General features: G+C 42.5%; 1 protein-coding gene across 6 annotated transcripts in view; it reads right to left on the bottom strand.

The window, feature by feature from the left end:
- Positions 1–6,674: 6,674 nt before the first annotated feature.
- LOC132690555 (uncharacterized) overlaps positions 6,675–16,328 on the bottom strand; it is a 48,131-nt gene continuing 38,477 nt past the window's right edge. For 3 of the 6 annotated variants that reach the window (XM_078438431.2, XM_078438429.2, XM_078438430.2), the window contains exon 6: positions 8,515–14,511. In XM_078438431.2, the coding sequence (XP_078294557.2) occupies positions 11,732–14,511 (2,780 nt within the window). In that variant the 3' untranslated portion in view covers positions 8,515–11,731. Of the gene's footprint in view, positions 14,512–16,328 lie in introns of all 6 variants that reach the window. The other 3 variants (XM_078438426.2, XM_078438428.2, XM_078438427.2) reach the window with 2 other exon arrangements.

Raw genomic sequence — 16,328 nt, 5'->3', positions numbered from 1 at the left:
GTAAAAGCCGCCACAATAATGCCATGATTAACTGCATTTATTGCCTGTGCTGTCCAGCCAGAGACCCCTAGGAACACACCCGTAGTCGAAAATTCTGGGTTTAGCACTCGTTATGAGGGAGAACACACACCACGGGGAGCTGTGCGGTGTCTTAGAGGGTGACAGAAAAGACACACCTTGGGGAGGGCTTCAGGAAGCGAGGCTTCGCTCTGGATTTGAGGCTATCAGGATACAAGAGGAATTTTATTAGGGTGGGACATTAGCTGCAGTGAAGGCAGACCAGGGTGAGGCTGAAGCTGTACTGGGTGAGAAGTAGCGGCCACTCCCATTAGCTGGGAGAGGGGGTATTTGGTCTGTTTTGTGACCTGGTTTGTCTGTGCTTAGACAAAATGATGAAGTGGCCTTGTTCCATCTCTCATTATGGTCTCAGAGTGACCTTGATGTTGGTGTTCTAGGAGATTGCTTATGTGCACCAGGAGAATAATGTGGCCTAACTGTGAGCGCCGGGACAGCTTTATGCCACCGAGGCCTACCTGTAGTTGTCAGATGGTTCCTGGACACCAGCAGCTGCTTTTTCCATGCTCAGTTACATGCTACTGGGTCAAGAGGGGAAAAGGCTGGTTTGCTGACCAGCCTGGGTGTTCTTCCATCTTAGAAGTGGTTTTTTGTTTTTTATTTTTTAGGCGGGGGGGGGGGGGGGGGGTTGTGGCAGAAGGAGAGAGAGAATTTCAAGCAGGATCATGCTCACTGTGGAGCCCAACACGGGGCTCGATCCCATGACCCTGGCATCATGACCTGAGCTGAAATCAAGAGTCAGATGCTTGAGCCACCTAGGCACCCTAGAGTGTTTAAAGCAAGTGTTTTCCTGCACATATATCTTTTCTGTGTTCCACTTTGCAAAGACTGGGAGAAGAAAAAAATGTCACTACATGTAAATAGTTTTGTTTTTAATTGTAAAAAAATAACACAGGAGCGCCTGGGTGGCTCAGTGGGTTGATTGTCCAACTTCACCTCAGGTCATGATCTACAATTCATGGGTTTGAGCCCCACATCGGGCTCTGTGCTGACAGCTCAGAGCCTGGTGCCTGCTTCGGATTCTGTGTCTCCCTCTCTCTCTGCCCCTCCCCTGCTCATGCTCTGTCTCTGTTTCTCAAGAATAAACATTTTTTAAAAGTTAAAAAAAACACAAAAAGTACCCACAATATAAACAATATAAATACAGAACGTAACAACTTCTAAATAGAACACGTGTGTAAACATTGTCCAGATTCGGGGGGGGGGGGTGTTTCCACTGAAAAAGAAATTCCCACACCCACAGGCGGTGATGGCGGATTGCGTCCCCTGCAGTTACCGCAAAGGCGCATGCGCTCTGGCTGAATACAGCAACACTTTGGACACCTGTCCATCATTTCCAACCTGTCTACAGGTCACGCGGATTCCTTGGTAACGTTTCCTTTGGGTGCTCCCCAGGGTTGGTAAACATATCTCAGATGAGATGACCGGGCAGTTACTGCTAAGGAGTTACAGATGGCTCTCGATTGTCACAGAGTACCAATGCAGCGGCGTGACACATGTCACCACAGTGTGCACAAACCAGAAGCCACGTGCTGATGGCATGGATCACAGCATGGCCAACCCAGATTATGCAAACACTGTCTTCCATGGCCACCACAGAGCAAGAGGAGGAGGATGAAGAAGCCAGAAGGTGGTGCTCAACATCCTGTTGGACCGCATCATTTTTCTGAGTCACGCTCACCCCTAAACATTACTTGGATATTTTGCCTTATCTTTAGGATCTTAAGGTGTATATACTGTCTGATGTGATAGGACAGGAGGCCCAAGCAGAGTCGCTCGGCATGCCAACTCCTACTCGAGCAGTGACATATCAGGCCAGGCAGACGCTGGGACTCAGGGCGCTTGCAAGGAACAGCAGAGTGGAACAGCCCCAGAAGTGAGCCTGGCCACCGGAGCCTGCTTCTATGTTTTCTACCTACCCATATAGAAAACTGTTAAGTTCATACTATTACGTCTAGTTAACCTAACGTCACAAGGTCCCTTCTCATTTTCTCCCTTTCCAGACCTGTTACTCCCTGCTTTGACAGGGAGAGAAACTCGGCTCCAGTGCCTCTTAATGTGTTTACTCGCTTGACAGGCCCCCTGTGTGTAACAAACTCCCATCGCTGCTCCGGCCCCCTCCCTCCTGCAGATGCTTTCCTCCCCCAACTTGGATTGGGTTCTGACACTCAGCACCTCCTACCTGGCCCGCACGAGTGTGCCCAACTCCATTTGGGCCCTGACACCCAAAGCCAGGCAGTACTCGTATCCAGATGCCCTCTTCACCCTGCTTGGGCTTTGAAATCTCATACCCATAGTCCTCCTGTGTGGACCCCGCCTTACCCTGATCAGGTTGACACCCCATGCTGGTCCATTCCACCAACTGAACTGCCCCCTAGTAAGTTCTGTCGCCCTGCACCAGGCCACCCCCTGTGTGAACACCCTCCTCACCCTGCTCGGGCTATAGATATAAGGTTGTGAAAATAACCTTAAAAATCTAAAAAAAGTAGGGGCACCAGGGTAGCTCAGTCAGTTAAGCATCCGACTTCGGCTCAGGTCATGATCTCGTAGTTTGTGAGTTCAAGACCCACGTCAGGCTTTGTGCTGACAGCCCAGAGCCTGGAGCCTGCTTCAGATTCTGTGTCTCCCTCTCTCTCTGCCCCTCCCCGGCTCGTGCTCTGCCTCCCTTTCAAAAATAAATAAACATTTTAAAAAATCTTTAAAAAAAGTATAATCTTGAAGAGCTACTTTATTTGATAAACTGTGCCATAATAATTATCCTTAGTTGGTTTATCAAATAAAACCTTAAAAGGTATAAACACCTAGCAGGTATCAAATAGAGAGGCTCACTGGCACTTTCCTCAGAGGTATAAGAAACTTCTGGTTAGGTGGAACAACCTTTTCTAAATAGGAGTTGGAGTGTCTCTGTGACCTGTGTTCCACTAGCACAATTTCTATTCTGCAGAAACAAACATACACATCACATATATGTACAGGTGCAAAGAAAAGTTTTGCTAAAATATACCTCCCCAAAATATGATCCTGGGGCTATTTTAATTTTCTTCTTTGTAATTCCCTCATGCATATAACGGATTAACTGCAAAAAGTGAGTATTAATTCCACAATCTTAAGTATATAATAGATCTATATCCAATTAAAAAGAATTTTTAAGTCTTAGAAGCAAACAGGTTTGACACATGTGGGAACAGAAATCAGTGGGACCGTTATAAAGAGCCTACCAGTTCTTGAACATTCTTCAATATGAGATCTTTATATTGCCAAGATTCTTCTTTAAGTGGACATTAATCAGGTGAAAAGCATCTGCAGACTAAATAATAAAATTTGGTCAAAGCTGACAAAGCAGCATTTGATTCTCCCTCTACTTCTCCACCGAGTAACCAACAGAAATATCGCTTTGGATATAATCCTTGTAAAATGTCTCAATCCCAAATATTAGTAAGTGAAATTTATATGAAATTTAAAATTGGAGTATTACTGTTCATCACTGAATATTACTTCACTCATATGTACTTTTTGTTGTCTTATGACAAATCTTTGTCAATATAAATCTCAATCCATTGATTCCTTGGGGAAATCCCTGCCTCTTATGACACAGATTTCCACGCCAAGCCCTCCAATTACATTCCTGCTCCCAAAAGCCTTAAAAAAGCAGATGACCATGTCATTTCTCACTCACGCCAGTCAAACCGCTTCTGATATTGCCTTATTTTTTTTTTTTAACACTTTTTTATTTTGGAGACAGAGAGAGACAGAGCATGAACGGGGGAGGGTCAGAAAGAGAGGGAGACACAGAATCCGAAACAGGCTCCAGGCTCTGAGCCGTCAGCACAGAGCCTGATGGGGGGCTTGAACTCACGGACCGCGAGATCATGACCTGAGCTGAAGTCGGACGCTTAACCGACTGAGCCACCCAGGCGCCCCTTGCCTTACTTTTTAAACTGAGGTTTTGGAGGTGGAAGATGATTCCATCTAAACATTACTCTCAGTAAAACAAAGCTTTAACTAGACCGCGGAATGGGCATTTCTTACTATTACAAAAAGTGAATGCTGAGGAATGATATGAAAGATGAGGAGAGGGGTATCTGGCAGAGGAACAGTGAGGAGAGGGACTCATCTGCATGGCCAGTTGTTCACTGGGAAGGCGGGCCTAGGATGAGCCGTTGGGCAATTTGGGAAAAGTAAACGTTACTAAAAACAAAATCGTGTTTATAAACAAAGAGGAAACAAACTCACCTGAGCTGGACTTTCGGATGTACAACCATTTTTCCTCCTTCTTTTGGAGAATGGCAGGGCTGGGGAAGAAGGAAACCTTGAGACGCCAGGCCTTTGTTAGAGTCGTGCAGACTAAGAAAATCCCCCTGCAGGGCCACATCTGCCCTGACGTCACCCACACAACCACATGTGAGAGGGCGGCTGCAGGTATGGGAACGCTGTGGTTCGGGAAAATGTAGCTGCACCCGCAGCGCCTCCAAGTAGGGGCTCTCCCATCGTTTCTTGCACGGAGTTCGTCCCAGGCACACTTCTAGCTCTAAAAGTCCCACCCCAAGACCAGTCCTCTGCCTTCCTGCTCGGAACCTTCATCCCAGGGCTCAGTGTTTGTCCTCTTGGGGAAACGTGCCCACAGTGCTCTGTGCAGACACTCGGGGCTGTGGGGCAAGCAGCAGGGACGTGGGGCAGTAACACACACCACACAGCCGGCGTTGCCGCGCGCGCGCGCACACACACACACACACACACACACACACACACACTGCCGGTCACAATGGGTTTCATAGCCCCCTCCTCCGGTCCTCACGCGCGCACGGGTGTGAGGCTCTGGACTCCACGCGCCATGGGCTCCTCACTAGGCGGCAGCTCCACGCCACGAGTCCGCCCCCCAGCCTCACCTAGAGCCGACTCCTTCCCGGACTGCCACCAACTCACCGCGGGGGCGGAACCACCGACGGCGCACCATCCCTGTCCCGGGAGCCTCCGCGACCACCGCCCCGGGGCTTCGGGACACACCTTCCCGCGGCCAGCGCGCCGGGCTCCGAATGCGCAGGCGCAAGCGCAGAACCCGCGGCCGCAGCCAAGGTCTCGCGACCCCGCGGTAAACCCACGCGTGCTCGCGCCTAGGTCTCGGCGCTCGGGGAGCCTCGCTGCTCGCCCTGGCGCTGGGTCCCCCCAGAACGGCCGAAGGCACGACCCTGCGGCCGAGCGGGTGTGAGTGGGAACGAACTCCACCAGGCGGAATTTCGGCTGTCTCTTCCTGTGAGATAGTCCGGACGGGATTATCTGAGTGTATTTTATTATTATTTTTTTTTTAATTTTTTTTTTCAACGTTTTTTATTTATTTTTGGGACAGAGAGAGACAGAGCATGAACGGGGGAGGGGCAGAGAGAGAGGGAGACACAGAATCGGAAACAGGCTCCAGGCTCCGAGCCATCGGCCCAGAGCCTGACGCGGGGCTCGAACTCACGGACCGCGAGATCGTGACCTGGCTGAAGTCGGAGGCTTAACCGACTGCGCCACCCAGGCGCCCCTATTATTATTTTTTTTTAATGTTTATTTATTTTTGAAAGTGACAGCGCGCTCGAGAGAGCACTAGCGGGGGAGGGGCAGAGAGAGAGGGACAGAGGATACAGAGTTTGCTCCGCAATGACAACAGCAAACCCCATGCGGGGCCAGAACCCATGAACTGTGAGATCATGACGAGCTAAAATCAAGAGTCGGTTGCTTAACCGACTGAGCCACCCAGACGCCCCAAAAGATTAATGCATTTAAAAAAAACCCCCACACAATTATTAGCGTAAAAGCTAGCATAGGAATAAGTACCTGACATTAAGCTTTTGACCACTGAGGCATCCATTTCAAAAGACATCCATTCTAAATAATAGAAATATTGCCAGCTTTTTGACACAAGTACTAGCAAAACAACCAGAGAAGGGACTGGGCCATCTTCATTCATGAAGCGCCTAGTTCCAGAAAGCCCTGCGGAACCTAGATAATTGACCATTTCGGTAACCTTGCTTCTCCCTTCCAGTACCTTAATTCCCACCCAAGGCTTTAAATTAGCCAATAAGGAGGGGCGCCTGGGGGCTGTTGGTTAGGTGTCCGACTTCAGCTCAGCTCATGATCTGGCAGTTCGTGGGTTCGAGCCCCGCGCCCGGCTCTGTGCTGGCAGCTCAGAGCCTGGAGCCTGCTTTGGATTCTGTGTCTCCCTGTCTCTCTGCCCTTCCCCGCTCAACACACACACATTCTCTCTCTCTCTCTCAAAAATAAATGACCGTTGAACAAATTAAAAAAAATAAATTAGCCAATAAGGAGTACATCTGTGAAACTCTAGACACCCTCCCCTCCCCTCCGTTCCTAATAAAGGCAGAGCCCCAGGTCTACACTCTCTCTCCCTATAGGTACAACCTCACTGTGCGGCTTTCAGGTATGCCATGCACTACCATCTGGGATCTGTGAGTAATAACACCTGTTCTTCAACAAAGTTCTCTGATGGTCGTTGCTGAGGTATATTCTGCAATCATAAGAACCACAAGGGATGGTCCAGCCACAGCATTGGCCCCAGCAGGGGAAATGTCTGGGAGGCTTGCTACAAGGACTATGGGCTTGGGCAAGTGTCTCAGGCATTCTCGGCCACAGCATCACTATCAATAGGCTGGGAATAACAGGACATCTAATGTTACTGTAACTTTGGTTTGTTACTCCAAGTCTTTTCTACATTAAGAAACTTTCCACATTAAAAGATTACCACCTTATACTTTGGGGCACACAGTGTATAAAGACATAATTATGTGACATCAACAACCCAAAGAGGCAGATACAGAGCTGTAAAGGGGCAGAATTTTTATACGTTATTGAAATTAAACTGGTATAGATTAAAACTAGGATGTTAAATATAATCCCCATGGTAACTACAAAGACACTATACACAAAAGAAAATAAGAATTTAAACATTTCACGACTCCCCCCCCCACCCCCCGCCAAAGTCAACTAAACACAAAAGAGTAATGTAGGAAGTGAGGGGAAAAATTCATAAAGCATACATAAAACAAATAGCACAATGATAGAAGTCTCTCCTTATCAGTAATTACTTTAAATGTAAATGGGTTAAACTCTTCCAATCAAAAGACAGTGATTGGCAGAATGGATAAAGAACACATGATCCAACTACATGAGCTCAAAACTCACAAACAGGTTGAAAGTATGGGAAAATAATATTCCATGCAAAAAGGACCAAAAGAGAGTAAGTGTGACTATACTAATATCAGACAAAATAGACTTTAAATCAAAAGACCTGGAAGAGCCAAAGCAATCCTGACACAGAAGAATAAAACTAGAGATATAACATTTCCTGATTTCAAACTATATTACAAAGCTATAGTAACCAAAACAGTAAGGTATCAGTATAAAACCAGACCCATAGATCAATGGGACAGAATTGAGAGCCCAGAAACAAACCCATATATTCATAGTCAATTAATACCTGACAACAAAGCCAAGAATACTCAATAAATAAAAGGCAGTCTCTTCAATAAAGGCTGCGGGGGAAATTGGATATTCACATGCCAAAGAATGAAAGTAGACCCCTTTCTTACATCACTCACGATTAACTCAAAATGGATTAACAAATTAAATATTAACACCTGAAACCATAAAGCTCCGAGAAGAAAACACTGGCAAAAAGCTCTGGCAATGATTTTTTACATATGACATATAAAGTTCAAGTAACAAAAGCAAAAATAAATTAAGGGGGTCTCCATCAAACTAAAAAGCTTTTGCACAGAAAAATAAACGAGATTAAAACAATGAAAAGGCAACTTATGGAGGAAGAATAAATTTTCAAACCACATATGGAACTCATGCAACTCAATAACAAAAAAAAATCCCCCAATAATCAAATTTAAAAATGGTCCAAGAACCTGAAGACATTTTCCCAAAGATGTTCAAATGGTCAACAGATACACGAAAAAGGTGCTCGATATCACTAATCATCAGGGAAATGCAAATCAAAACCACAATGAGATATTACCTCACCCCTATTATAATGACTATAATAAAAAAGGCAAGAGATAACAAGGGATGGTAAGGATGCAGAAGAAAGGAATCTTCATTCACAACTGGTGGAAGTGTAAATTGGTACACTCAATCTGACAAACAGTAAGGTTCTTTTTTGTTGTTTATTTTTTAGAGAGAGAGAGAGAGAGAGTGCAAGCAGGGGAGGAACAGAGAGGGAAACGCAGAAGTCAAAGCAGGCTCCAGGCTCTGAGCTGTCAGCACAGAGCCTGTAGCGGGACTCCAACCCATGAACTGTGAGATCATGACCTGAGCTGAAATCGGAAGCTTAACCAACTGAGCCACCCAGGAGTCCCAAGGAGATTCTTTAAAAAATTAAAAATAGAAATACTACACAATCCAGCAATTCCACTTCTGGGTATGCATCAAAAAAAAAAAAAAAAAAAATTAAATCACTATCTTGAAGAGGTATCAGCACTCTCATGTGCATTACATTTACAATAGCCAAGAAGTGGAAATGATCTATGTATCCATCATTGGATGGAGGGATAAAGAAAATGTGGTATTTCATATTGGAATATTATATATCATATGGAATATTATTCAGCCATAAAAAATAAGGGAATCCTGCCATTTTTAACACATATAAACTTTGAGGGCATTATGCTAACTGAAGTAGGTCAAATAAAGATAAATACTGTATGATCTCACTCACATGTAGAATTCAAAAACACCTGGAACTCAGATACAGAGAACAGATTGGTGGCTTGCCAGTGGCAGGGGTGGGGCTGGGGGATGGGCAAAGGTGGTGAAAGGGTACAAATTTCCACTTAAAAGATAAATAAGTTCTAGGGATGTAATGTATAGCATTGTGACTAGTTAATAATACTGTATCATATACCTCAAAGTTGTTAAGGGAGTAGATCTTAAAAGTTTTCATCACACACAAAAAGGTAACTATTGTGAGGTGACAGATGTGTTAGCTTATTATGGTAATCATTTAGCAATATATACATATATGGAATCACTATTTTGTACACCTTAACCTACTCAGTGTTATATGTCAATTATAACCCAAGGCTGGAAAAAATTTAAAAGTAAAAAATGAATCAACAATAGCCAAAGTATGGAAAGAGCCCAAATGTCCATCGATGGATGAATGGATAAAGAAAATGTGGCATATATATACAATGGAGTACTACTCAACAATCAAAAAGAATGAAATCTTGCCATTTGCAACTACATGGATGGAACTGGTGGGTATTATGCTAAGTGAAATTAGTCAGTCAGAGACAAAAAATCATATGATTTCACTCATATGAGGACTTTAAGACACAAAACAGATGAACATAAGGGAATGGAAACAAAAATAATATAAAAACAGGGACAGGGACAAAACAGAAGAGACTCATAAATATGGAGAACAAACTGAGGGTTGCTGGAGGGGTTCTGGGAGGGGGGATGGGCTAAATGGCTAAGAGGCATTAAGGAATCTACTCCTGAAATCCTTGTTTCACTCTATGCTAACTAATTTGGATGTAGATTTTAAAAAATAAAAAATAAAATTTAAAAAAAAAGTAAAAAATGAAATCTGTTCCCCAACTGTTAATTCCCATTTTTAGTGTTGCTTCCTTGTATTGGCTTAAGGTTTATTCTCTTGTTTTATAGCTTCTTGAGTTGCAGGCTCAATTCCCCCCCCCCCCCCCCCCAAAGTTTATCAATTTCTCATGTACCAGATGCAATAAAGGTGCTGGGGATAAAGTGCTGAACAACAACAAAATAAGGTTCTGGTCAAAATAACCTTGTATACACTGAAGAGTATTAATTTTGTACAGAGTATAGCTTCAGGCACATTCTACAAGTTCAATCATGTTTGCATTTTAATGCAATTCATTCCTGAACGGTCTATTTTCATTTTTTATTTTCTATTTGATTTAGGATTTAAATACAGGAGTATAAATTTCCAAAGAGGTGACAGTCTCTCCAAAGATCTTTACAATGGAGATCTGGTACCATGTTACCCAAATGATCAAATTTAGTTTTACTAACAAAGTAATGACCTGTCCTTACATGTTTTCTGACATGTTGCAATACGACATACAGACATAACCTACCAAGTATTTTCCCCTCAAAACATTTAATCTGAACCTAATGCAGCCTCTAGACCCAATTTCCTTTGTACAGAAAATACAAAAGCCAGAACAAAGCTAAATGACATATAGAAACAGAAAATCTAAACACATGGCAATTTTCCTGGACTTCTCATGAAGTCAACATTCTAAAAAATTTTTTTAAAAATTAAGGAGAAAGTTTCTAGACCAGTGACTCTCTGTAGCACATACCAAAATCCCCTGCAGAACTAGTAAAGATACAGAGGCTCAGTGGGCCTGGACCTCTGTATTTTTACTAGGAGTCACAGATGATTCTGGTACTCCAGAAAATTTGAGTTACTATCCTAGACTAAAAAAGACTAAAGAGAGCTTAAAACCAAATATAATACATAATCTGGAATGCATGCTATTCAGAAGATGAACTCCTAAAAAAGGCATTTTAGAGGCCAATGAAGATAGGTAATATGGAATTATGGATAAATTCCTTAAGGGTAATTATGGTACTATGGCTATATATGAGATTGTCTTTATGTTTGGGAGATACATACTGATGTAATAAGGGGTAAAGTACATGATGTCTAAAGCATATTCTCAATGGCACAACATAAAATATACAGAAAAATAAATGTCAAATTGTTAACAACTCTGAATCTAGAAGGGGTATATGGGTGTTTATTCTTTCAATTTTTTCATACGTGTGGCAATTTTCATGATAAAGAGTTGGATAACATAAATGGATAGCTTTTAGTTTGCTATTCTTTCACTAATATTTAATTTATCTTAACTTCTGGACAGAGAATATAAATTATACATTTTCTGCCTGTTGCCTTTTATAGACAAGTCACTTCAAAAACTCTCCCTGAGTCTTCAACAGCTGTTTTCTCAATATCTCCTCACGCACGAAATCCATAGGGTTTCTTTCCAAAATTAACTTTCTGATGTAACTTAAGGGATGAGCTCTTAATGAAAATCCTCACGTGTTCTTTACCTCCCATGAAATTTTATACGGAGTTACTTAAAACTTAATAGTGAATGGATGAGGTTTTTCTAAATGATTCACAATACACTTTTCCTGTCCTCAGTAACAGTAATGCTAATGGAACAATGTAAAAGCTATCCTTTATGAGCACAAGCATGTGCCAAATACTTTTTCAAGGATTTTCTGCGTACTGTAACACATTTATTCCTATAATTGCACTAGTACTCACTACCATTGCCATTTATAAATGATGCAAAAAGAGGCGAGGCACCTAGTCTAATGTCACATAGGTAGTGAAATAGCAATAAAGCACATGCCTCAGGTAGATGTAGCTTATATTTGTTCCAAGGATAGTTTTTCTCCAGTTGGAGTTTGAAGGCTTTTCTAAATGCATGAAATTAACATACGTAGTAAAATATCTTTCATGATTAGTAAACAATGAACACGACGGCCACCCTGTATTTCTTACATTTAAAGACTCCCTCATCAGAATGTCTTCTCTACTCTAAAGTGTTTGCTGTGACTGTCAATCCTTCCACATTACTTATACTCAAGGAGTTCCTCACCAGTAGGAATACTGTGCTGTTGAGCAAATCTCAGTCCGTGATGGAAGGTCTTCCCACATTCTTTTATATCCATAGGGTTTCTTGCCACTGTGAACTCTCTGATGATGAGTAAGCTGTTCATAACCAGGGAAGGTTTTTTCCCCGCATTCCTTATATTCATAGGACTTCTGACGATTATGAATTTTCTGATGTCGGGTCAGCTGACCAGTCACAGTGAAGGCTTTCCCACATTCTTTACACTCATAGGGTTTCAGACCTGTATGAATTCTCTGATGGGCAATAAACACTGACCTAAGTCTAAAGGCCTTCCCACATTCCTTACATTCATAAGGTTTCTCACCAGTATGAATCCTCTCATGTTGAATAAGGTTTGAGCTACAACTAAAGCTCTTTCCACATTCTTTACATTCATAGGGTTTCATACCTGTATGAATTCTCTGATGGGCAGTAAAGACTGAACAAAGTCTAAAAGTTTTCCCACATTCCTTACATTCATAAGGTTTCTCACCAGTATGAGTTCTCTGATGTACAGTAAGTTCATAATTATTGCTAAAGGCCTTTTCACATTCCTTACATTCATAGGGCTTCTCACCAGTATGAATTTTAACATGTTGAATAAGGTTTGAGCTACGACTGAAGGCCTTCCCACATTCCTTACACTGATATGGTTTCTCACCAGTATGAATTCTCTGATGTACTCTAAGTTCACTACTGCAAATAAAGCATTTCCCACATTCCTTACATTCATAGGGGTTCTCACCAGTATGAATTCTGGAATGTCCAAGAAACTGATAATGATGTCGAAAGGCCTTCCCACATTCCTTACATTCAAAGGGTTTCTCACCAGTGTGAATTCTCTGATGTACTCTAAGGTCTGTACCACGACTAAAGCTCTTTGCACATTCCTTACATTCATAGGGTTTCACACCTGTATGAATTCGCTGATGTTCAATAACTTGGCACTGATGTCTAAAGGCTGCCCCACATTCCTTACATTCAAACGGTTTCTCACCAGTGTGCGTTTTCTGATGTCGAGAAAGTTGTAGGTGAAGTCTAAAAGCCTTTCCACACTCCTTGCATCCGTAGGGTTTCTCGCCAGTATGAATACTCTGATGTTGAACAAGATTTGAACCACGATTGAAGGCCTTGCCACATTCCTTACATTTAAATGGTTTCTCACCAGTATGAATGTTCCGATGTCGAGTAAGCTGTGTCAGAAGAGTAAAGGCCTTCCCACATTCTTTACATTCAAAGGGTTTCTCCCCAGTATGCATTCTATGATGTTCAATAAGTCGGTAATGATACCTAAAGGCCTTCCCGCACTCCTTACACTCAAAGGGTTTCTCACTAGAATGAATTTTCTGATGCTGAATAAGGTTTGAACCACGATTAAAGCCCTTCCCACACTCTTTACATTCATAGGGTTTCACGCCAGCATGAATACTCTGATGTTGAACAAGGTTTGAGACACGATTAAAGGACTTTCCACATTCTTTACATTCAAATGGTTTCTCACCTGTATGAATGTTCTCATGGCGATGAAGCTGGGTGAGGAGACTAAAGGCTTTTCCACATTTTCCACATTCAAAGGGCTTCTCACCGGTATGAAATTTCTCATGTCGAGTAAGTTGTATATGGAGTCTAAAGGCCTTCCCACATTCCTTACATTCAAAAGGTTTCTTTCCAGTATGAACACTCCGATGTTGAATGAGGTTTGAACCACGACGAAACAATTTCCCACATTCCTTACATTCATAAGGTTTCACACCTGTGTGAATTCGCTGATGCTCAATAAGTTGGTACTGATATTGGAAGGCTGTCCCGCATTCTTTACATTCAAATGGTTTTTCACCAGTATGCGTTTTCTGATGTCGAGAAAGTTGTAGGTGAAGTCTAAAAGCCTTTCCACACTCCTTACATCCGTAGGGTTTCTCACCAGTATGAATACTCTGATGTTGGACAAGATTCGAGCCACGACTGAAGGCCTTGCCACATTCCTTACATGTAAATGGTTTCTCACCAGTATGAATGTTCTGATGTCTAGCAAGCTCTACTGGAAGACAAAAGGCCTTCCCACATTCTTTACATTCAAAGGGTTTCTCACTAGAATGAATTTTCTGGTGCTGAATAAGGTTTGAACCACGATTAAAGCCTTTCCCACACTCTTTACATTCATAGGGTTTTGCACCCGTATGAATACTCTGATGTTGAACAAGGTTTGAGCTACGATTAAAGGACTTACCGCATTCCTTACACTCAAATGGTTTCTCACCTGTATGAATGTTCTCATGGCGATTGAGCTGGGTGGGAAAACTAAAAGCTTTCCCACATTGCTTACATTTAAAGGGTTTTTCACCACTATGAAATTTCTGATGGCGAGTAAGCTGGATAAGAAGTCTAAAGGCCTTCCCACATTCCTTACATTTGTAGGGTTTCTCTCCCGTATGAATACTCTGATGCTGAATAAGATTTGAACCACGACTAAAGTACTTCCCACACTCCTTACATTCATATGGCTTATCTGTATTGTGAATAAGAGAAATATGATGAGTATAAGTATGCATTTTTTCATAGCTTGTTATCTTTTGACTGATATACCCCTCTTGATGTCTCTGTCGTCCCCTAAATCTATTTCTGCATTTTGAGTCATTTCTACAATTGGAGGCCTTGAGGCCAGGAGTTTTACTTATTTGCGTTATACTCTGTTTGGGCAAATTTATTTTGTAAATATCATTTTCTGGAGATAACTTCTTAGCTCCATAATTTGACTCCAAATCTGAAAGAAAAGGAGAGAGCAAACACATTTTATTTGTCTGTACATACACATGTACAAAATCCACTAAAGAATACATAACCCTAGGGGCGTCTGGGTGGCTCAGTCGGGTAAGCATCCAATTTTGGCTCAGGTCATGATCTCACGGTTCGTGGGTTCAAGCCCTGCGTCAGGCTCTGCTGACAGCTCAGAGCCTGGAGCCTGCTTCGGATTCTGTGTCTCCCTCTCTCTTTGCCCCTCCCCAACCTGCGCTCTGTCTCTCTCTCAAAAAATGAATAACAGTTAAAAAATTTTTTAAAAAAGAATACATAACTCTAAAAATATATAGAGCAAGAAAAATAAAAAAGATATATATTGAAAGTACATATAATATACTTTCAGAGAATTTGAAAAATGATAAGAAAAGCTCCAAAAATGAAGAAAGTTTATGTAAATAAGATGGTGATACTCATAATAGGGAAGAGATTAACTGTGAAATTTAGGTATTAAGTCAAAATCCTTTGGTAGGTTTGTTACAAAAGCTGATGTTCAAGCAACTCAGATGCATAGAATCGGAATTTTTAGGAATAAGTCCTAAAATGCTGTATTTTTAACATCCCTATCAGATAATTCTGATGCAAATCAAAGTTTAAGGGTCTGTACTTAAACTGTTTTTTTTTTTTTTAATGTTTATTTATTTTGGGGGGGATAGGGGAAGAGAGAGAGGGAGACACAGAATCCCAAGCAGGCTCCAGGCTCTGAGCTGTCAGCACAAGCCTGACACAGGGGTCAAACCCACGAATCACAAATCATGGCCTGAGCCAAAGTCGGACACTTAACTGACTGAGCCACCCAGGCGCCCCTTCTTTTGAGTCTTAAAAAATGAAAATGGTGTCTCCTATAAGCACCTCAGGCCACAGGACTCTCGTATGATGAAAACAGTCTAAGTGAAGCATGAAGTTATTGAAAAAAGGTTCTATCATGTTCTAAGCGCTGAAAGAAGGCAGTGTGGTAGAGACAGGATCCAAAGGGTGGCAGTGGCTTCATAGGTGGTCTCATTATCTGTGGCAAGCGTTTTGGATTTTATTGTAAGAGTAAAGGCAAACCATTCAAAACAGTTTAAGTACAGGGGCGCCTGGGTGGCTCAGTTGATTGAGCGTCCAACTTCAGCTTAGGTCATGATCTCATGGCTTGTGAGTTCAAGCCCCACATTGGGCTATCTATTGTCAGCACAGAAGCTGCTTCTAATCTTCTGTCCTCTCTCTGCCCCTCTCTCTTCCCCTCTCGAACTTGCATGCTCTCTCTCAAAAATAAATATTTAAAAAAAAAGAAAAGAAAAGAAAGAAAACCAGTGGGGCTTAACTTCACAAGTTTTTACAATCAGTGGGTAAACTGTACTTAACTCTAGGTACTTTAAAAATCAGCAGGCTTAGTTCTGGGAAAGCCAGAGGTTGACGGGAAATTTGAGTCCCCATCCTTAAAGAGCCAGCATTAACAAACAACCTGCTAAGCTACAACACAGAAGCGGCAGTTTGAAAAGTGCCTGCGGTATACATGAAAAACATTTATTTACCAATCTCAGAATGTGTGCTGGAGGTGCAGGGATCTTTAAGAAACTTCTCCAACAACAAAAGAGCTGGCAGGAACCACTCCCTGTGCCACCAACACTTGCCTAGACAGTTGGGAGCTTCAGGGAACCAGTGCAAACACACAACACCGACCTTGCTAGCACTGCATGCCCCACCTCCACATTCTCCTGTGGATCTGCCCCATCAAACCCGCCCCACTCCAAAGTGACTCCTGCTCTGGGGAGGGGGGAAGATAACCACCCCCACCCCCCC

This window comes from Panthera onca, chromosome E2, assembly GCF_046562875.1.
Source record: "Panthera onca isolate mPanOnc1 chromosome E2, mPanOnc1 haplotype 2, whole genome shotgun sequence".
Taxonomy (NCBI): Eukaryota; Metazoa; Chordata; class Mammalia; order Carnivora; family Felidae; genus Panthera; species Panthera onca.
This window is presented reverse-complemented; position numbering and strand designations above follow the sequence as displayed.